General features: G+C 54.5%; 1 protein-coding gene across 2 annotated transcripts in view; it reads right to left on the bottom strand.

Annotated features, from left to right (window-relative positions):
- Positions 1 to 16323: 16323 nt before the first annotated feature.
- EPHA8 (EPH receptor A8) overlaps positions 16324 to 22500 on the bottom strand; it is a 47871-nt gene continuing 41694 nt past the window's right edge. The window contains exons 13-17 of one of the 2 annotated variants that reach the window (XM_027658008.1): positions 22150 to 22359; positions 20625 to 20870; positions 19316 to 19506; positions 18202 to 18357; positions 16324 to 16824 (exon numbers count right to left, since the gene is read on the bottom strand). In XM_027658008.1, the coding sequence (XP_027513809.1) occupies positions 16710 to 16824; positions 18202 to 18357; positions 19316 to 19506; positions 20625 to 20870; positions 22150 to 22359 (918 nt within the window). In that variant the 3' untranslated portion in view covers positions 16324 to 16709. The remainder of the gene's footprint in view (positions 16825 to 18201; positions 18358 to 19315; positions 19507 to 20624; positions 20871 to 22149; positions 22360 to 22500) is intronic. The other variant, XM_027658009.1, reaches the window with a different exon arrangement.

Below are 22500 nucleotides of genomic sequence, written 5' to 3'. Positions count from 1 at the left end.
GAGTTACAATGCTCCAGGCACTCTTTCTAATCAAGCTGAGTGGAGATTTCAGTCTTCCTGGGAAATACCTGGGATTCCCAAGGCTACATCCACAGCCCAGTTCATCCCTGCCTGCCCTAGTTTCCTCCTGCTCAGTGCTGCATGTTCCCCTAGCACAGGCAGCACGGTGCAAGTCGCAGAAATTCCACTTTTGTTACAGCAGATGGAGTCGGAAGCCTGAAGGCTGGGAGGAGAGGAGTATGCCCACCACCCTGTGCAGCCACAATCTGCCAGACACCCCTAGACCACACCAGGGCACAGAGGGACCATCCTTCTACACAGCTCCAGGGTAAACATCCCTGATTTGGTATCTTGGACACGGGCAACCAAAGTCACCCCAGTCACTCCCTTGGACACACCAGCTGCTCACCCTTTGGTACACGAATCTCAGCCACATGGGATAGTGCTTCCTCTCTGGTTAGAACACTCCCAATTCCAAACCCCTTGAATTTCCCACCTGGACTGGACCCTCTGGGGCATCTCCTGTGCTGGGATGGCTGCAGCTGGCATTGCCTCACCAGTGTGTCTGCTGTCCTTCCCTTCCAGCACTTGTAGCATGGACAGATGGCCTGCTGGCAGAGTCACTCACTCTGTCCTCAAGGGCCCCCGTCTCTCTTCCCTGGAGTTCTGAGCCCCAAATTGAGCTTCTCAGGGAGCCCTGGCTGAGTGTGGTGCATGGCCAACACAACAGCAGATGAATTGCATGAACTGCACAACAAATGCACAGAGGGAAAAAAACCACACAGTAAACCCTCTGTGCATGTAAATGAAGTGCAGGAGATGGAAAAATAGCCTGGGATGTAGGAACACCTGGAGGTATTATCACCACCCCATGACAGACATAGAGTCTTGTCACCCCTGAGGTTGGGTCTGGGGGAAGACGTAAGGGACCAGGAGGAGCTGCAGTTTCCAGGGCAGGACCACTCTATCCAGCACAGGAAGGGTCTGGATTTGCACCATGGTTCTTGGTCCAGAGGAATGCTAATCACTGTCAGCTTGAACTGGAAAAAGGCAGGTAGACCCTAAAGCCCGGCCACAAGATCCAAGAACGACAAATTCAAATTGAAAAACAATCTCTGAACCACACTGGTGAGATGGGTAATAGCTTGTTGTGGCTGGGACAGTCATCTTCCACCAGTGACTCCAGATGTTGTAGGGGGAAAGCCATCTCCACCCCCACAAAGTCTTCACCAGTGGCCTGGGGCAGCCAGGCAGTGAGGGCTGGAGGGGCAGAAGAAGCAGAGGCAGAGTGAGGAACCTGCTCTGCCACAGTTCCCTGAGGAGCACAGACCCTCCTGCTGCCCAAGCAGGAGACAGGATCCCGGCTGAGAGAAGGGCAAGGCGTGGGAGCTGCAGCGAGAGCGTGTGTGTGTGTGTGTGTGTGTGTGTGTGTGTGTGTGTATGTGTCAGAGAAACCCCTGGCCGCTCGCTGTGTTGTGCCAACAATAGCGTGTAAAGCGCTGTCTGTGCGAGAGGAATCGCGTGTCAAGTGCTCCCCAGGGCCGCGGGATCGCTGCCGCCGCCTCCAGCCCGGCCCTCCCCGTGCGGGAGCCGGAGGCAGAGCGGCGGAAAGGGTCTGGAAGCGGCAGCCCAGCAGGCAGCCCAGCCACCCACCGGGTAAGGAGGCAGCGAGGGCTGCGATCCCGGGCACAGCCCCTACTCCCCCGGAATGCTCGATGTGCTCCCAAAAACAGCCCCGCCAAGATAGGGAGGCATTGGAATTCAGGGGTAAGAAGTGGGTCAGTGCATTTGGGCTGCTCGTCTCGGCTCTCATCCTGCCGTGACTCCATTTCTTCCAGCTGACTGGCTCATACCTGTCCGTGTGTTGGAGGTCATTCCTGATCCAGCTCGTTGCCTCCCCTCGGAGCACGGGCACGAGGTCAGGGAAACCCCTGTGCCCTCAGCTAAGGGGCACAGAGAGCTGGCAGGTGTGACCCACCCATACCACTGCCATGTCCTGAGCTGCATCCAAGCAGTCACAGTACGAAAAATCATTCCTGGAGCCAACTGCACCATCTCTGAATGGCACCCGTTGGAGGTCAAGGAGTGCAGCTGTGAGAATGGGCAGAGCTTTTCCCAGAGCAAAACAACACTCGAGAGGATGCTCTGGGTTGTTCCAGCAGTGAAAGAGCAAAAGTCCACAGCCCTGAGGGTTCGAGGTGCTAGAGCTGTCACGAAACAAGGTTCAGCCAAGGATTTTTGTTGGAAGGGCTGGAGATCCACAGTACAGCCCCCAGATGCAAGCATGTCCACTTCAAAGTCAGATCAGGTTGCCCTTGGCCAACTGAGAGCTGAAAATCTTCATCGGTGAAGATTTTTTGGCCCCCACCAGCACTTCCTTGGAAACTTTATGCAGGCACATGATTAAGAGCACAGGTGCAATTCAGGGGGTCGAAAGGCAGAGGGAAAGTTTTCAGCTGCAAAATTATCCACCCCTCTCCAGACACCTGGGCATTTAAATTTGTGCAAAGTTCTGGTGCCTCTAATGCCTCCTGCAGCTGGTTGTTTGGGAAGGAGACAACCAAGGTCTTGCTGAGTGTGAGCCACGTTATCACATGTGTGGATGGAGCTGGGGGGAATGGCTCCTACCATTCCTAGGATTTCCTGCACAAGGAAAGCTGAGGAGAGTTGGATGCACAGAGTCTCAAAGCCAATGGCACGTATCAGCTCCAAGGTTACCCTAGGAAAGCAGAGGGACAAAGAGAGATGCTGAGGCACTGCTGTGTCCCCTTCTCCTGCTCCACAGAGCAGCTCTGGGAAGCCTGTGAGCTCTCACATCCCAGATAACTGAAAATCTGAAGGGTAGCAACGTCCTTGCTAGGCACAATTAGCTGCCTGAAATAGCCCAGTGAAATTCTCTGGAGCCAGGTCTGGTCATTAGGAAAATCATCAGGATTTTGCTGAAGAGAGGATTTATCAGCTTGATTGGGAACCAACCCTATGTCCCTGGAGCAGAGGCAGGAGCTCTGTCCCTGGTGCAGGAGGTACCTGGTTGCACACCTTGAACCGTACCCTTCAGATCAGGCAGCGTCCGATCCCCTCTTCCCTGAGCAGTGCTACTCCACCTCCAGTCATGCCCAGTCCCAACACATGGGGAAAACCACTCTGCATTTGGCATGGGAATGACCCACGGGAATGCCAGCTTAGGGAGAAGGAGGAAGGCAGATGCCATCTAGAGTGGTAGGGAAAGGCAGGAGGCAGCGGCGGCAGGGACAGGAGGGAGGGCGAGGCCGGGTGGCTGCAGGCAGGAGCAGCAGGCAGGAGCAGCAGGCAGGAGCAGGGGCAGGCAGTGGGTGGTTAATCAGCCGTCTGCTTCCGTGACTGAGCCCGGCATTCGCTGCAAAGAGCTCCGGAGAGGAGAAAGCCTCTCGCTCATGAAAGAAACATCAGGGCTAATCGAATCCGGGTCCAGCCCGGCAGCACGCGACAGGTCACGGCGCCTCATCCATATTTCATGCCCTGCCCCACTTCGGCGACATAAAGGCCGGTGCAAAGGGTGGGGGAGCCCTGCCTGGTGTGGGGAGGACCCCAGGACCGGGGTGGGGGAGGCCAGAGGAGAGGGGAACCGAGGGCTGAGCCACACATGGGCTGGGACCAGGCTGTGAGACCTGGTGGGGACTCAGTGGTGTTCCAGGTAAGCTCGAGTCAGGACTCACTGGTTTCAGCTTCTGGCCTCTGAAGGTCAGCAGAGTAAGTGGGTTGCATGGGACTCCATGGCTGCTGGAGGCTTCTCCTGGCCCCTGGGTTTGGGCAGTTGCTCCTCAGTGCTGCTAGAGGTAGGTGAGCACCCAGGGGAGTCCAAGCTGGTCCTGGCTGGCAAGATGAGGAGAAGACAACACCCATGGCAGACAGTGACTAAGGTCTGTTTGCCCCCAAAAAGCATCTCTTTTGGGGCTTTACCCTTGTCTGCAAGAAACTCTGAGGACTCTGCTGCTGTGAGGTGAGGGTGTGAGGCACAGATCCAGCAGCAGGGCTACTACTGGTGTTGCAGAGGCAGATTGCAGGCAGGATCCTCAGCCCATGGCAGGAGCTGAACCAACGTGCTAGAGCATATCCAGAGAAGGGTAATGGGGCTGGAGCACAAGTCTGATGAGAAATGGCTAGGAGCTGGTGGGGCTCAGCCTGGAGAAAGGGAGTCTCAGGGGGATCTCATCACCCTTTCCACACCTGAAAGGAGTTTGGAGCCACGAGAGGTCGGTCTCTTCTCCCAGGTAGCTGTGCCAGGGGAGGTTTAGAATGGATTTTAGAGAAAATTTCTTCACAGAAGGGGTGCTCAGGCATTGGAACAGGATGCTCAGGGCAGTGGTGGAATCACTATCCCTGGAAGTGTTCAAAAACCTTGCAGATGTGGCACTTGGGGACATGGTTTAGTGGCGGCCCTGGAAGTGCTGGGTTAATGGTTGGACTTGATGATCTCAGAGGGCTTTTCCAGGCTGAATGATTCTGTGATTCTAAGGTGTCTGCTGCACAGTGAGGGATGTGAGCAGCTGTGGGGGGACTTGGCTGCAAACTCCCAGCAGGAATGGCAGAGGGAGGAGTGGAGGGAAGGGAAGGCTGACGGAGCCCATGATCAAGGCTGACAAGGCAGGAAGAGAGAAAAACAGGATTAAAGGACAGGCAAGCTGGAAGTTACACAAATGGGCAGGCAGCCATCCCCATTCCTCACGGAGCTCTGCCAAGAGGCACAGAGGACCAAGATAGGAAACTCCCATTTTAGCTCCACTTGGCCCTTTCCTGGTGCTCATCCCCAGCATGCCCAGAGCAGTACAGTAGCTGGTGGCAGCTGGTGAGCCTGTCACTGGGGAGAGCCTGCTGACTTTCCCTTTCCTGTGCCAGGTTTCCATCTCCAAGCACTTTCTGCTTCGGCCTTTCATAGAATCATTAAGATTGGAGAAGCCTTCTAAGATCATCAAGTCCAATCATTAACCCAGCACTCCACCACAAAACCATGTCCCCATGTGCCACAACCACACATCTTCTAAATCTCTCCAGGGATTGTGACTCCACCACTGCCCTGAGCAGCTTGTGCCACTGCCTGACCACCCCTTCAGTGAAGAAATTGTTCCTAATATCCAAACTAAACTCCCCCAGTGCAACCTGAAGCCATTTCCTCTTGTCCTCTCTTATTCTTCCGTGTGGCTCAGGAATGCCATGGAGATTGCATGGTAAAGCAACTGGTTTTGGTGGAAATATCACTGGTGCTGGCTCAGAGCAACCTATGGCTGTCTGCAGGACGTTCCAACCCTTCCCTTCCTGCCTTTCTTCCATCCCTCCTCTGAGACATTGCTAGGAGCACAAAAACCAGCGGCAGTTCAGAGATCCTGATGTGATGCAGTGGCAGCTGGTGGGTCCTGCACTCCACAGAACATGTTTTGACCACAAGCCACGTGTCCTGACCCTGTGGGCTGTGCTCTGGCAGGCACTGGGCTGCCTGCTCAGCCAGGCTGGTAGTGGAGGCTCCAGGAGCAGAGTGCCAGTGAAAAATCTGGGGACCCCTCCACAGCGCTGCTGTCTCCCTGGGACTGCACCCTCCTCTCAGCCAGGAGCCATCTCCTGGGCTCCCAAACCGTTCCATTAAAAACTGGTAAGTCATTTCAGCATCACAAAAAGAGGTCCAAAGGCATTCCCAGGCAGCTTCACCCAGCTCTGTGGTGCCAGGAGTCATTAGCAGGGAAATCACCTTCTCCCCAAAACAGATCAGTCTTCCCCCAGGAAGATGTTGAGGCAGGAACTTTGCTAATCCAGGCTCAGGGGTAATGAAGCCATGCAGGAGCAGAGCAATGCCACCAGAGAGGAAGAGCAAAGAGAGGACTGGCAGCAGCAGCTGCTGTGGCTGGGGCTTGTCAGGGATTGCCGTGGGGCTGTGGGACCCCTCACGCTCCTCCCAGGGTAACAGAGGATGCTAAAATGCTCTGGGGTAGTGACTAAAAGGGTGATTGAACCCTCCAGACTGCAGGTCTCCCACAGGTCTGTGGTATAAGGCAGCATCCCACAGTGGGACCTGTGCACAGGGAGAGGTCTGGACCAGCATCCCCACACACAGCCTGCAGCCCCACTTGAGGGCAAACCCAACCAGGGAGGTGACACAGGGCAGGGTGTACCTGTCTTGGCCCCACCTCTGCCTCACAGAGAAGATGCTGAAACTGCAACAGGGAAAAGAAGGGTTTGGGCAAACCAACAAAAATACCTGCAATTTCCTGCAGGGCGTCTGCAGATGGAGCCTTCCCCACCTCCTCCTACCACAGAGTGTAAACTCAAGACGTGTCTGCTGCATCTGCTCTCTTGTCCCACACCCCACCTTCCAAAGCCCACACAAAAACACAGGCTCAGTGAGAGAGAGCCACAGCAAGATCTGTGGGCAGTCATCACAGATGCCTCCCATGGACACTGAATATTCTTAAAAGCCAAGGAATGTCACCCTCAGCTCTGATGTTGACCCTTGAAAACCTGTCCCAGTGCCAACCCTGTGTAATGTGATTGGTGTGTGCTGTCGAGCCCCTTTCAACTGCTCTTAAACTCTACACAACCCCCCCCATCTCCTTGCAAAGCACTGGGATTTTAGGGAGGCTTGAAAAGTAAATGTGAATATAGACATAGGAGACCTGGAAAACTGAGAAGAGGAGGATGCAGGACACTGGAGAGGAGCAGCTGGCACAGACCCACTTGTCTTCCCAAGACTGTTTCACAAGGCTGGGGGAGAACTGGGGGTGGGCCTCGTGCAGCTCTTCCTTGAGCTCCTTTTTTTCATTCCAGCTTTTTCCTCAGCTTGGGCTGTCCTCAGAGAATCACAGAACCACAGGAAGGTTTGGCCTGGAAGGGACCTTCAAGGTCATCTTGTTTCACTCCCTGCCATGGGTTGGGACACCTTCCACTAGCCCAGGTTGCTCCAAGCCCTGTCCAACCTGGCTTTGGACACTTCCAAGGATGGGGCAGCCACAGCTTCTCTGGGCAACCTGTGTCAGGGCCTCCCCACCCTCACAGGGAAGGATTTATTCCTGATATCTAGAATAAACCTCCTCTATTTCAATTTGAAGTCATTTCCCTCGTCCTGTCACTCTCTGCCCATGTAAAAAGTCACTTTCCCTTATTTTTATAAATTCCCCCTTAAGTACTGGAAGGCCACAATGAGTTTCCCACAATTACATGCTGTGAGAATAAAGTTTTTGTCAGCTGCACCAGAGCCCTGAGATGGAGCAGGACCAGCAGCCTGGGGATGCTCAGCAAGGGCAGGGCAGGCGAGAGCTCTGTCCCGAGGGCACAGGATGAAACCCTGTGCCAAAGGAGCCGTGTCAGGGTCTTGGCTGCTGGAATGAGGATGTGTAAAAGCCAAGGAAGAGCTTTTGTCAGTGGTGGGAGCAGTCCTGGGAGAGGATGAAACTGAAGGCACAGCTTTGCAGCTGTCAGCACCAGCGCTGGAGGGCTCATCAAAGCTCAGGGAGCTCCCACAGCCCACCCCGAGCATTGCTCAGCCCAGCCACGTCCGTCTGTCCATCCTGTCCTCCCAGAGGTGGGTGTCTCTGACAGGCTCTCTGCAGAGAGAAAACAAAACCCAGCTCCCCCCAGCCCAGTGCCCCTGCTGACTCCCCGGGATACGTGTGCGAGGAATTTCAAAGAGGCTGCAGCTCTGCTCTGCCCAGGAAGGAGCTCTGTGTGCCTTCCTCTTGCAGACAATGCATCGTCCCTATCACAGCTGTCCTCGGGCACTGCCCTGCTCAAAGGACATGGGCAGGGAGGTGAAATCTGTTGGAATCATAGAATCTGAGACTGGGAAAGATCCTACCATGGGCAGGGACACCTTCCACTAGCCCAGGTTGCTCCAAGCCCTGTCCAACCTGGCCTTGGACACTTCCAGGGATGGGGCAGCCACAGCATCTCTGGGCAACCTGTGCCAGGGCCTCCCCACCCTCACAGGAAAGGATTTCTTCCTAATATTCCATCTAAACCTTTCAGTTTAAAGCCATTCCCTCCTTGTCCTATGAGCACCTGAGCACCATGAGATCCCTGACCACCACAGATGCTTCATCACCCTGCTGAGTGCCCTCAGCAGGCTGGGAGGAAGGTGAAGGAGACATGGTGGGAGGCTTTCAGGGAGCAGCTGAACACGAAGTGCCAGCAGAGCAGGGGACAAGGGAAGAGTATGGAGCAGGTGAGCTACAAAACACCTCGGGGTCCCTTTCCCCCAGGACAGTGCCTCCAGGCTCATTGCAAGCTGGAAGAGAAGCTTTGCCTGCAGGAAGCAGTCACAGGTCCCTCGACCATGCCTCCTCCTGGACATGTGCAGACACAAGCTGAGGCTGCCACCGTCTTGTCTGCGGGGGCACTGCTGCCTCACATGCTTGCCGGCTGTCAGCTCTCTCCACAAACGCTGTGGGAACAGCAGCTCCTCGTGCTGGCTGCCCTCTGCATCCAGGAGATGCCAGACAGGTACAGATGGGGGGGAGGGATGCTGCCTATGGCTGCAGGACCAAGCCCTTGCTGGTAAAAGAAGGTGGAAGGTGTGGAAATGTCCCGGAGAGCTGTATGCTAACATTTTTGAGTGCTCTATGTACAGCATTTATCAACGAGTTCTGCTGCTTAGAAATGTTTCACTGCCTGGGAATTTCACAGGATCCACCAGGCCTGGTGAGAGGGACCTCCAGGTTCTCCTGTCCAACATCATATTCATGGTGAGGCTGTCACCTGTCACAGGGCAGGCTGTCCTGTAGCACTGTGTTCCCTATCCCACCCAGGGATGTGGCTTGTCCTTGCTGAGCATGGCTGGGGTCCTGAAAGCCTCTCCTGATTACAGGCCCTTCTACTGCCTCCTCCACCCAGTAATAGCCCCTGGGGCTCTCTGAACAGGTAATTCCAGGCACACACAGATGTGTGGTGGCACCTGCACAGACACAGTGTGGGCACAGGACCTGTGGCATGGAGGGGTGAGAGCTGAGCTTCTGGCTCAGGTGTGGGAGCAGAACTAAGAAAGCACGAGGGAAACTGAGGCAGGAACCTCACTGAGGACACTCATAGCTCCTGTCAGGCTGGATGTCCCCAAAGCCTGAGGGGGCTGTGCTGGGAACACAAGCCATGTCTGTTCCTACTCCCCGAAGTCTCAGAGCACTGATAAAGAAGTGAACTGAAATCAAAGTGCCTGGAAAAACAAGGATTCATGGAGGAAGGTCACATTTTGGTTGGAGCAAAGGGTGGGTTTTTTGCATGGTGAGAACATGCACAGAAATGTGCCCATGGCCAGAGAAGGAGTCACACACTAGCAAGTTCCATCCTCTTTTCATCTCTCTGAGCAGAGAAGGCAAAGATCTCACTAGAGCTTTTGTTCCCTTTGCAAAGCCTCAATAAACCTTTGCCTCTAGATATGAAAAGCCCTTTTCCACACCAGGCACAGCTTGTCCTCATCTCTTATTTCAGCTACTGCCCCACTCAGACCTATCTTGACTTCCCTGTGCTCCTCAGATCCAGTTCGTCCTCCTGCCTCAGCTCTTCCCAAGTCTCTCAGACATATCCTACTTCACCCAAACCTGTCCTAGCAACTTTGCCTTTCCCACCACCCATCCCTCCACCTCTCCTGAAGAGCTCTATTGCTTGCTCAAGGTGCTCCTGTGTGATGTTCACACCTCTCAGTGGTGGAACTGTATCCATGGATCCAGCAGTCATCTCTCCTCTAAAGCATCTAGAGTCAAGGAGCCTTTGCTCCTGAGACCCTGCAGAGCCCCAAGATTTCCAGGTCCCCCTTCCCACACCCCAGAAGTGTCACATCAAAGAGCACGACCTTTTGTTTAGACCCTGTTTGAAGTTTGTTGCTAATTTTTGGTCTGCATGCAGCAGTGTTTGGCTCCTGCTTGTTCCTGGAATAAATGCTCCTTGCATTTCTCTTAAATGATTGGAGACATCCAATTTTAATCTTTTATTCATAATCTTCTTTCAGCTCAGATATAGAAAAAACCATGTAAATTCAAAACCTGCGAGAATTGAAAATTTCATAAGTGCTGCTGACCCTTCACTGGCAGCTCTGAATGTGAGAGAAATAAAGGAATTGTAATGAGGAACCTCATCTTTTGATAACAGGTTTAGAGGAGCCAGGCGTCAAATGGGGCTTCATCCCTCCCTGCTGTGTGTCCATGCAGGATGCAGTCAGTCCTGCTGGGCAGGGAGAGCAATCCTGCTGCTCCTGCCTCTGTCATCTCCTGCATCTCCATCTCCTCCTGCCTCTCTGTCATCTGTATCTCCATCTCCTCCTCTCTGCACTGAGATGTGAGCTCACCTGGTGACTTTGGGACATGCTGTTGCATCTCCAACCTCAAGTCCCATCAGTCACCAGAGCACATCCACCCACATTGTTTCTGTCTTCCCACATTCCCTCAGCTCCTTTCCAGGCACGAAGACCATTGCTCCACGTTGTCTGCACTGCATCCCCTGCCTCTCCTCCCTAGAATCAGGGAGTCACAAAATGCTGCAGTATCCTGAGTAGGGAGGGACTCACAGGGATTATCGAGTCCAACCCCTGGACCTGCACAGCCCCAACAGTCCCACCATGTCTTCAAGAGCATTGTCCAAATGCTCCTTGAGTTCTGTGACCCTTGGGGCTGTGCCCACTGCCCTGGGGAGCCTGTTCAGTGCCCAACCACCCTCTGGGGGAAGGAACTTTTCCGGATATCCAACCTAAATCTCCCCTGACAAACTTCACGCCATTCCCTTGAATCCTTGATCACCCATCGTTTGCACAGTTCTGTGCTTGGGAAGAGCATGTTACCTGCTGTTACCTGCTCAATGCCACCCCTCTGCTCCCTGTGTCCCAATTCCTGCTCCCTGCAAGGGTCACTTTTCAGGACATCTTCAGAATGTGGGGAGGAAATGATACACATGATGAGTAATAACAAATCTTTAAGAATAAGTGACTCTGGGGTCAGGTAGACACCAACAAGCGCTGGGAACAATTTCACCTTCTTTCAGGATCAGCAAAATGAAAATAACATGTCATGGCTGGGATTTGAGATCAACAAATTCCAAAGCTTTTACCCTTTTCTCAAGTTCCCCATGTGGTGTGCAACCCCTTAGTCTTTTTATCTCAGTAAATCATTTCTTGCTTGTTTTTTTTTACTTCCAGGGATAAGCAGGACAGGTTTAGGGGACTGTTCCCAGCTTTGCATTCAGAATTCTTTCTGGCACTTGCAGATTGCCTGCAATTCCCTTCCAGAAGGATCAGCATAAGCAGGAGATGCAGTAACTGTGCACTGGGATTTTCCAAAACACAACTGTCAGTAGTTTTCACCCAGGAAATTTGAGAGGCTCTGTTGTTTGACTGGATATTGGAGACTTTTGACAGCCCTCTCAGAAAAGCAGGTGTAACTGTGCCTGGGCTGCTGGATGAGGGCCCCACAAACTGCTGAGGCATGAGGATTCTGCTCACATTCTGCAAAACCTCACATCCCAGGCTCCCTGAGCTGGGACACAGGTCCCTGAGGGGCTGGGCTGTCGGGGGGTCCCCTGGCATTCCCCTCTGAGTGAGATGCTTTAGGCTGCATCCCATGGACTGATGAGACTGCCCTGGATGCACATCATATAACTGGAAGTTAAGCCAAGCTGCTTAGTCCAGGTTCCTTTTTACGCCCAAAGGAGAGAGGAAGGCACCTTCACAGGCAGGAGATGAAGTGCCATTCCTTTCCTCCTTTTACTGTCACAGCAGGTGGCTGGAACAAGGGATCCCTCCTAATCTGAGACCTGCCTTTCTGCTCTGAATCCTGCCCCATATTCCCAGCCCTGCAGCAGAAGTCAGGGTTGCTGCAGTCCTGGCTCAACCCTCCCCCCCGAGCCTGGCTTGCTTGAGGTGGGGAGACACTGTCCTGATGGCAGAGCAGGAAATCCTGTCATCCTGGGATGAGCTGTGCTGCTATCTCACTCCCTGATCGTGGTTTCCAAGGTGTGACCTATGGGGCACTTCAAAACCCACACAGAGCTTAACCCGTAATCCTTCCAAGGGTTAAAGCAGCAGCTGGGGCTGATATTTCTATCTTACATCGGATTATCCTGAGTAATTTACTTGGACATGATGCTAAACGACTGTGCTAAAAGCAGAGAGAAGGTGTTTTGGGAATACAGCCTTCCTTGGCAGACTGAGCTGGTATGTGATCAGACAGGAATCATATCAGTAAATCCGAAGGCGAGTTCACCATCTGTTCCCGCCGGCCACGGAGCACATCTGACCCTGCAAACCTGCGCGGGGCTGGCACCGGGGCTGGGGTGGGCAGCTCCGTGCAGGGCTCTGCAGGTGCTCTGCAGGTCCAGACTGCCACCTCCAGGCACACAGAGCTCGCAGAGCTGATGGCACAGCCAAGCAGGGCCCGGGCAGCTGGAAAGAAAACGCTTCAGAGATGAGTTATGGGAAGTTTGGGGTAATGTTGGGTGTGAGCAGAAAGGAAAAGCTGTTTTACTAGGGAAGGACCAGCTCCCGGTGGTGCAAGCTGGAATGAAAGCCTCTTGGAAGGAGGAGTGAAAATCCTGAGGGCTCTTTTGACACAGGAAAGGGTTTGTTTGCTGGCATATGCGAGCCAGGCTGCCCATCATCTCTCCTGGGATGGAAGAGTTTGCCTCTTGACTGGCCCCTTCCCCCAGACAGGTTCCCTAAGTTCCTCTGCTGAACCGGTTCCTCCCTCAGCCATCAGGGTCCCTGTCCCCAGCCTGGCCAGACAGGACACCCCCGGGTACAGTTAGGCTCAGTTTTGGGAGCAGAGCAGTGCAGGAGCTCTGAAAACATGGCCCTGTGTACTGGAGAAGTGTCCCCAGTGATGGGCCTTTGACAGGACTGTGATTTCATGGCAATATCTTTAAAAATTACACACCATTGCCTCGTCTTCCTGGGGGCAGGGTGATGCCCTGGGCATGGTCCTCATGGTCTGTAGCTGCTGTGGGCCCCTACCCACACACCAGCATGGGTGGCTGGGTGCCACTGCCCCTGCCCAAACCTGTTGGGAGGAGGCAGGCACCATCACTGATCCTTCCACAGATCAAATGTTTGGGTATGAGAAATGTAAGAAAACCTCGTGCATTCTGCACAATGTGGATAATGCCCTTATCAACAACTGAGATAAGTTAGTGAAACATGTGCCCTGGGTGAAGGTGACAGGCCTCAGCACTTCCAATCTGCCCCACTGTGCCCAGTGCCTGCTGGACCACGAGCAAGGTGTGATGTGGTTGCTGTCCCTGTCTGCAGGACGTGGTAGGAGTCTGAACAGAACCTGCACAGGCATGAGGAGGGCTGGGACAAGGTGACCTTCAGAGATTCCTTCCAACCATGTTTATCACAGAATGGTTTAGACTGGAAGGGACCTTAAAGCTCAGCTCATTCCAACCCCCCTGCCATGGGCAGGGACACCTTCCACTAGTCCAGGTTGCTCCAAGTCCCGTCCAACCTGGCCTTGGACACTTCCAGGGATGGGGCAGCCACAGGGGGAAAGGAGAAGGGATGGGGCTGTAGGGATGGGAAATGTAAGCAGTGAAATGGGGTAGGTGAGGGGGAATGCAGAGCACAGGGCTTGTAAGTTCAACCCTCAGCACAGGGGAGACTGCCCAGGAGCAGCTTGTCCAGCCTGGAGGCTCATGCTTCTGGAAAGGGGCACCAGAGAGAAGGGTGGAATGGGAGACTGGGAGGAAGGAAGCTCTGGATGGGCTGGCAGGATAACCTGATAGAGAGACAGTGAAGGAAGGGCCTGGGAGGACCCAGCTGCACAGTGCCATGGGCAGCCAGGCTGGCCTTTCCCCATAGCCAGGGTGGGAAGCAGAGCTGGGCCTTGGAATGGTCACCCCCATCCTCAAAGGGTTACAAAGGCTGTGAGCACCTGAGCAGGCAGTGACATGTTTTGAACCAAACCCTAACTCTAACCTACCCTGTGCTGTGGTGCTCTTTTGGCTTTATATGGCAAGAAAAACATGCTCCTTTCCTGAAAATGTCCTGCAATTCATGTGCTGATTGCCAGGCTCATTCACTGGAGGGCAGCTGGAACACAGGCACACACCCACAGGAAGGATCTTGCAAGCCCACCTACATGATACTTCAGCTCAGACTTTAGGGGATGAGGGTAGAGGTTTTACTGGTTTGGTTGGGGCTTTTTTTCCTTCTTTTTAAAAAATTTCTGCATTTCCAGAATGAGGTAAGCCTGGGTCTGGGAAAACCTGCAAGAGACCCCCAAGGTTCAGAGGAGCCTTTGCATGCAAGATATCCTGTTCTTGCATCATCTCCTGCATGAGATGCTCCCACATAGCAATGACTTGGTGGGTTTGGAGAGTCTTCTCCCCACCCCAGCAAGCCTACAAACCACCCTCTTGTTGCTCACCTGTCCCTGTGGGTCCACCCCACGGATATTCCTGCTTCTCAGGGAAGCATCCTTCACATGCAGGAGGCTTTCTGGGGTGAGGAAGGTGGTGGTTGGCTGAGCATCCCAGTGCTGGCCCCCTTGAAGCAGCCAGGGTGCCCTCTATTTTCACTGCAAGGGGTGGTAGCTCTGCACAGACCAGGACAATAACAGGCAAGGAGACAGATTGTGGGAAGAAGGATTTTTATTGTCCAGGAGGAAGTGCACACTGAACATAAAAGGCAAACCCTGCCACGCCATCCCTGCAGCCGAGAGCAGCCCAGTGACCCCGTGCTGCAGGATCTGACTCATGAACCACCCGGAAAGGGGCCATCTGGCAGCTCCCAACCTCAGATCCTGCAGCCCACCTGGCCAGGGTTGCCCAGCAAACCCCCAAGGACACAGGTCTGTGGCACTGGTCTGACCTCTGCTCTCACCAGTGTGTCCACGACGGACTCACCCTCCAGGGAGTCCCAAATGTTGGGAAGGGAGGACACGGCCAGCACCCACCACCCTGTGCTGCAGGGCTTGGGCTGACCCTCTGTCACTCTGCTGTCACTCTGTCCAGCTGTGGGGAGGGCCTGGGACAGGGCTGAGTGCAGGACGCAGGGTGCAATAGAAATGAAACAACACATTGCATCTTGTCCCCCATTACAAAAAGCTTCCATAGGAAGAAGTAAAGTGCCCGCCATAGTCAGAGAATCCATCAGGACATAAGAGCCCTGCATGGAAAGCCAAGCCAGCCCTGGAAAGGCCAGTTTAGCCAGGATTATTGCAGCTGAGAAATGGCTTTAACCCGCCCCCCACCCCCCTTGTGCCCAAACAGCCCTGGGAGGAACAGCCAAGTCCTCCCACTACCTGCATTGGGTTTGCTGTGCCAGTGCTAAGGACAGGGTGCTGTGGGCCAGGCTGGATCCTGGCAGTGATTGTGGCTCCCCTCCAGCCCTTCTCCTCTCCAGCCCCCACTCCCCAGCCACATTCCCAGCAGATTTTTTTTTGCAGTGAGTTCAGCCCCACAACTGAGGCTTCTGTGCTTTGAGACCATTTTTGTGTACTTAACTTCCTATTTCAGTAAAACAGTTCCCAAACCCATAGAAAATTGTATTTACACCCCCAAAAAAAACTTTCCCAGCCCACAGCCTGCCCCTCTCCCCAGTTCATCTGCAGCTCTGCAGCCAGCTCAGCCTCTTGGACCAGCTCCACATGTCTTCAGAGGCATCAGGCAAGCTTGCCCAAAGAGATACTCCTGTGGGGAAGAGGAGGGATGTGGAGGACCCTCCACCCTCCCAGTCACTGGGGTCACCAGATGGGTAGTGGTGGAGATCCTCTGTGCCCAGAGCCCCTGTCCCCAGACACAGGACTCTGCAGCTGGAAATGCTGGCAGGACCCCTCTCTGCAGGTGACCTGGCAGAAGAGTTTGGCAGAAGTTTCTCTGTCTCTCCATCATGTAAGATGGGAGCACAGTCTCCCACTCCTCTCTGTTCTAGAGGAGGCCAGGATGGTTCTGCTGGTGGAGAAACCTGAGCTTGTGGCCCTAGAAAATGTGCCTGGGCTGCCCTGGTTGGCTGTGCTGGATCCAGGGAGAAGCTGTCCTGGTGGGTTGAAGAGGGAGAGAGTGTCCTGCTGCACCTTGGGGGCTTCTTGAGGCTCCAGGCAGCAGGCCCTGGACAACTCTCCTCCATGCTGGGAAGTCTCCTCTGAAGGCAGAGCCAGCTGTTCCTGGTAGTGCCACCTTGTACTCTGTCCCCTGCCCTCCTGTGCTTGGCAGAGATGGACTGTGAAGTCACCTGAAGGCTGGTGCAGTTCAGGATGTCCAGGCTGGAGTACACTGGGAGGTACTGGGAGGTACTGGGAGGCTGTGTGGCAGCCCGTGAAGCCCTGCTCAGTTCAGAGATCCAAGGAACACCCCAGCTGCCTGATCCAAAGGAGCTGTGTGCCATGGCAAGCCCAGTCCCACTCCTCCTGGTATTGCTGATGTGTCTGATCCCCCTCCACCTGCAGGTGTAGCTGGGACCATCCTGCTGTGTGAAGGGGTTTCCACCTGTCCTGAACAATCGTGTGGAGACCCCCAGTCCCACAGGGACATAGCAGAGAGGCATGACATGTCCCTGGCCCACTTGGAAGGCTGCTCCCTCCTTCAGGTGGGGGAAGGAGGCAGCAGGACCACCGAGGTATCTGGAATGCCATGTTTCCACCCATGCTGAAATCAGAGATGCTGGCAGGGTTCCAGCTCCTGGTCTGGTTCCCCTTTTCCCGCTCACTACCCTGCTGCCCCTTTGCCAGGGTAAGTGTTAAGGAATGCCCAATGTGTGTCTGCGGAGCTGGTGATCAGAGATGTCTCCTGGGGCCGTTTGTGTTCAGCAGCTGGGATCTCATGGCCTGGATGCTGCTCAAGATCTTCTTCTGGTGGCCCATCATGGTGATGCCCAGACTCCGAACATCCCTGGAGAACAAAGACACTGCCAGACAAAGACACCTGTGCCAGGCCCTATGGAGACAACTGCACCCCATGGACCAGTCCGGGGGGCCCAGGCCTGGCTCCTCTCCCCTTGCCCATCAGCACAAGGCTGGTCCTGCTGAGGGTCCACAGGCAATCTCCCAGACAGAGAGGTTGCCATTCCCTCGGGCACATCCTCCTGACAGGGCCACTGTGACAGCCCTGGGGGGAGCAGGAGCAGGAGGGGGATCACTCCTGACAGGCTGGTAGGTGACAAGATCGATGCTCTGAAATTGGATTCAGTTTTAGTGAGATGCCCTCAGATAACCCAGTCAGAAAGACGGATGAATGATGAGCCTTCCACACTCAAAAGCTTCCCTGATGTGCATGAGAAACAAGGATCACTATCAGCTCAATCCCACAGCAAAGGCCCTGTGTACAGCCCCCGATTGATGCACATGACAGCCCCTCTGTCTGTCTTCCCTTTCCTTGCCTCCTTCTCCACCTGCCACACCTCAACCAAGGTGTGCACTGGCACATCCTTCCTGAGCCACAGGGACCACAATCCAGCAGCTCCAAGCCTTTTGACAGGGAACAAGTCTCCTTAGAGGCAGAAAAGGTTGTTGCCAGCCCTGTTACTAATGGTAACAGCAAGGGATGGGGGATGTAAGACTAGGGTAGGAGCAGGTATAGTTGCCTTCTTTTCTGATACTACTTGGATGTTCCATCCTGGAAACTCCCCAGACAGGTGGGGGAGATCAAGCTCCTTACAGCAGGAGGAGGATAGTGAGACACATCTCCTGCCCTCCTTACTTAACCCAGCCTTGGTCATGTGTCAAAGACCTTCCACTTCCCCTGAGGCCTGGACAGTGCCTCCCTGCCTGGCTGCACCGTGCAGGGAGCCAGTCCTGTGCACAGCGGTCTCAAAAAGCTCCAAGGTAACTCCCAGCTCCATTTGTTTCCTAGTGATCCCAGAGAAGCTGTGTACTATGGCACAGCCACACTCTGGTCCAGAAATGCCTTTTGCAGGGGAATTGAAGGTGAGCAGCACAAGGAGTCAGCAACCTCCTGCCTGTCCCTGCTGTGACCAGGAGGTTGGGTTGAGCAACCTCCCGAAGCACCCAAATTACCTACGGGCCTCTGGTGACATTGGAGAGCCACAGGAGGTGACTTGGTGCTCACACCCTCTCAGTGCAACTCCCACACCTTCTCTCGGAGCTCAGCATGGCCTTGGACATTGTCCCAGGTCTCAACACCATTTCCACAGGGTGAGGCACCAGGGACCAACCAGAGCAAGCCAGCCAAGGCAGAACGGTCACTGTTTGGGGCTAGTGGGTCAGTGCAGGGTCACTCAAGCAGTGCTGTTTGCTCTCTGGCACTCACTCGATGTTCATGCGCATCACCATGCCCAGGGAGGAGTACCCGGCCATGGCAAAGTTGTCCCGGTAGTGCCCCAGCCGGATGGAGTCCAGCCAGTCCTCCACAGTCAAGCAGCTGGTCAGGTCGAGGAGACCCCTGTCCGAGTGTGTTTGGGTGAACCTGGGAGCAGGACAGAAGGGGTTAGACCAGGAGGTGTTGGTCTGAACTGTGAGGTCCAACTGAATGCACCTGAAGAGTCACAGAATCACTAAGACTGGAAAAGCCCTCTAAGATCATCGAGTCCAACCATTAATTCAGCACTGCCATCTTTACCACTAAACCATGGACCCAAGGGCCACATCCACACATCTTTTAAGTCCCTCCAGGGATGGTGACTCTACCACTGGCCCAGGCAGCCTGTGCCAGTGGCTGACCACCCTTTCCATGAAGGAATTCTCCGCAGTATCCAATATAAACCTCCCCTGACACAACCTGAGGCTGTTTCCTCTTGACCTGTCACTTGTTCCCCGGGAGAAGAGCCTGACTCCCACCTGGCTCCACTCTCCTGTCAAGGAGTTGGAGAAAGTGAGAAGGTCCCCCCTGAGCCTCCTTTCCTTCAGGCTGAGCCCCCCCAGCTCCCTCAGCCACTCCCCATATGACCGACTCTTCAGACCCCTTCCCAGCTCCCTTACCCTCCTCTTGACATGCTCCATCCCTTCAATATCTGTCTTGTCACAAGGGGCCCAAAACTGACCCTGGGATTTGAGGTGCCTCATTAGTGCCCAGCATGGGGGGACAGTCGCTGCCTTGGTCTCCTGGCCACACTATGGCTAGTACAAGCCAGGTGCCACTGGCCTTCTTGGCCAGCTGGGCACACACCTGTGACCCTGCAGGGCAGGACAGAGAGAGCCCTCGCAGGCTGCTAAGGGAAGAGTATGGGCACTGCTGCACATACTTGACCTCGGCACGGGGATGCCACAGTTGGGAGCAAGGCAGTGAAGTGCAGGAAGCTTCCCACTGCCCACCACGACCTGTGCCCGCGGGCCCTGTGCGTGTCTGTGGTCTCAAGGGAAGCCATTAGTGCTAGAGCAGAGCCGAAATATCCCTTATTCCCACAACACACCTGCTCTGCCCTCACCTGTTGACGGTGGCCGTGCACTTGAGGTTGTCAGGGTTGCGGATCAGCTTGTCCAGGATGCAGACGATCTGGGAGAAGCGCGGCCTCTCGCTGCGGTCCTTCTGCCAGCAGTCCAGCATGAGCTGATGCAGGGTGGTGGGGCAGCCCATGGGGGCAGGCAGGCGGTAGCCTTCCTCCACAGAGTTAATGACCTGCAAGGAAGCCACACAACCGCAGTGGAGCTGCACCCCCACCCCACTCCCAGCCTCCCCCCCCAGATGGGAAGATCCCTGACGCCTGAGCTGCTGGGGCCGGCACACAGGGAGCAGAGCCAAGCTTCACGCTCAATGAAAGGGAATTGTTCTGTGCAGGAAATCACTGTTATGGCAGCAGAGCTATTTAGAGGTCCAGTGGCCTAAAATATCGCAGCTTCCCTCCAGCAGACAAGCCACAAGGGCTGGACTCATATTTGGTTGTTCTACAGCCACTCTTCAGCAAGGCTGGAAGAAACCCTGTTTGAAGGAATTGTGTAGAGGAGGTAGTGTAAACCACTGCATTCGTGCCCTGCTGTCACCAAAGCCACTTTTAAAATAATAAAAACACTAGGAAAAGTGGGGGCTCTCAGGACTCCCAGAGCAGGGAGAAGCTTACAGTCCCCACAGGTAAAAAAAAAAAAAAAAAGGAGTCCTGTGGTTCTTCACAGTCAAAATACCTGTTTTATTGCCTCCTTTTGGAAATTTTGAGCCCAGGTTGTACTCAGGATTATAACTTAGTTTATAACAGATTTTATGCTACTCTTGAGGTGAGAGTGGCCTCACATAACTCAGACAAGCCCAAAACCTACAGCTGGGTGGTGCCAGCCTGAGGCTCTCAGCAGCCGCACCTGGGCACTGGAAGGGATGGACCCTCGGCACCGGGACTGGCAGGATCATGCAGTGGGACTGCAGTGACCCCAGGGAAGCCCTGACTCCTTCCAGGGACTGGGAAACTTGGCACAACATGTGCTGAATCTCTCCAGCCAGCATAAAAGGCTCGTCCAGAGCAGCAGGCAGGGCTGGGGACACCCACGGTGCACACAGCCAGGATGGCAGGAACCTCCCTGCTGCATTCAAACCAGGGGCTTGAGTCAGTGTCCCCAGGAAACGGGCAGGATTGGAAAGGGCCAGCACGTAGGTTTGGTCACTTGGGTCACCTTGCCAACAGCAGCCAGGAGCCACGGGGCTGCAAAGAGTGCGCGGTGCAGGGAGGGACAGCGCTCCGATGTCCCCACAGAGGGGACAAGCACGCTGTGCACAGCCCTGCAGGGACGTGAGGAGAGGCAAGAGCTGACCTTTGGGCCCCTTTTGCCCAGCCCCGTGCTGGGCTGGCCTGGGGCAGGGCCGGAGGAGGGGCAGGCTGGTCCCCGCGCCGCCCTGCGCCCACTCACGTCCCGGTTGGTCATGTTCCAGTAGGGCCGCTCGCCATAGGCCAGCACCTCCCACATGACGATGCCGTAGCTCCACACGTCGCTGGCCGAGGAGAACTTGCGGTACGCGATTGCCTCCGGAGCCGTCCAGCGGATGGGGATCTTCCCCCCCTGGAAAACCAAGCAACGGTGGAGGCTCAGAGCAGGCAGCGCTCAGCATCCCAACCTCTGCACCCAGGACAAGCATCCCAACCTCTGCACCACCAGGGGTGGTGTCTTCTGGAAAGGACTGAGAAGGACAACCCATACGAGAGAAGCCTAGAAGTGTAAGTGAAGGATGACTTCAAGGTGTTTCCAGCAGAGCAAGGAGAACACTGTACCTATTTTACAAAGTCTTCCTGCGCAATTCTGTCCCTCGGTGCTCAAGGTATAGGAATTCAAAGTGAGGAAGTGGACCCCAGGGCTACCGGAACGTGCAAGCATGGAGCTGACGTTGGGCGTGGGCAGAGAGCCTGACTTGAGCAGAGAAGGAAAGGGATGGAATGTGCTCCCTGTTCCTCCTTGCTTTGGCAGGCAAGCACTGAAGAGGATGGCGTGTTGAGTTGAAGGACGATGCTGACAAAAATCAGCAATATATGGACTAAGAATACACTTAAGCTGAAAATGTGGTTACCAGCCACCTGAAGAGGGAAGTTGTGGAGTAGGGAACATTGGGTGGTTCCCAGAGCATGTGGGGCAGGAATGGCATGTCATCCACCAGAGGTGTGCCAGGGGAGCACACTAATTCTTTTCATGGCCAAAAGAAGAGTAAAAAGAGCTCTTTCTATTTAATGTAATTTATGTATTTCATGAAAATGTATTTGATTTTGCTTCCGTTGACCTCCCATGGAGGAGCACATCTAGCTCCAGAGCTGTCGGGTTGGTCAGAAAAATCTCAAAATGGCTTCACAGACACAAGTGTCCTACATAAAACAAAATCACAGGTTGCAAAACCAATTCCCACTTTTCCCACATCCATGAATGAGGCAGAGCCACATGTTAAAACTAGTGTGTGGCCACAATACTGAAGAGTAGACCAGGACATTAACCTATGGACCAATGGCTCTAGGATAGCTGAGGAGAGGATGGAGCTGCACAGTCTTGGGAAGGACTCCAACAGGGACATGTAGGCCACACGTGCCCATAGGAGCAGCTGGCCAAGGATGTTTATCAACTCCCTGCCCTCACATCCTGCTTCTCTGTTCACTGCACACTCATTCTGGGATGTCCCTCTGTGAAGGACAATGCATTAAGGCTCCGAAGCTCTTTGAGTTCGAGCTGTTGGTCCCAAACGCCAGCACAGAGGTGACATCGCCATTTCTGCCCCACCTATTTTGACCTGAGAGTCCCTAACTTTTCCATCTGTCAGGGCAATAACAGCCAGCAAGGACCGACACAGGGAGCCACCCACCGTGGTGGTGTAGGCAGCATCGGGGTCGTCCTCCAGGATGCGGGAGAGGCCAAAGTCAGACACTTTGCAGACCAGGTTGCTGTTGACCAGGATGTTTCGGGCAGCCAGGTCCCGGTGCACGTAGCCCAGGTCCGACAGGTACCTCATGCCCGCTCCGATGCCACGCAACATCCCCACCAGCTGGATGATGGTGAACTGCCCGTCGTGTTTCTGGAAAGGAAAAAACCAAACAGTTTCATTTGTGGTTTTCACTGGCACCCTGTTGCTGCTGCTGTCATTAAACCATCCCCCCCAGCGCCTCTCACCTTTGGCTTAGTACCTCCTCTGAGCCCAGTACCTCCCACCTGTCCC

This window comes from Corapipo altera, unplaced genomic scaffold, assembly GCF_003945725.1.
Source record: "Corapipo altera isolate COAL_440 unplaced genomic scaffold, ASM394572v1 301, whole genome shotgun sequence".
In the NCBI taxonomy this organism is placed as follows: Eukaryota; Metazoa; Chordata; class Aves; order Passeriformes; family Pipridae; genus Corapipo; species Corapipo altera.
Note: the sequence above shows the minus strand (reverse complement) of the source record. Positions and strands in the feature narration are given on the sequence as shown.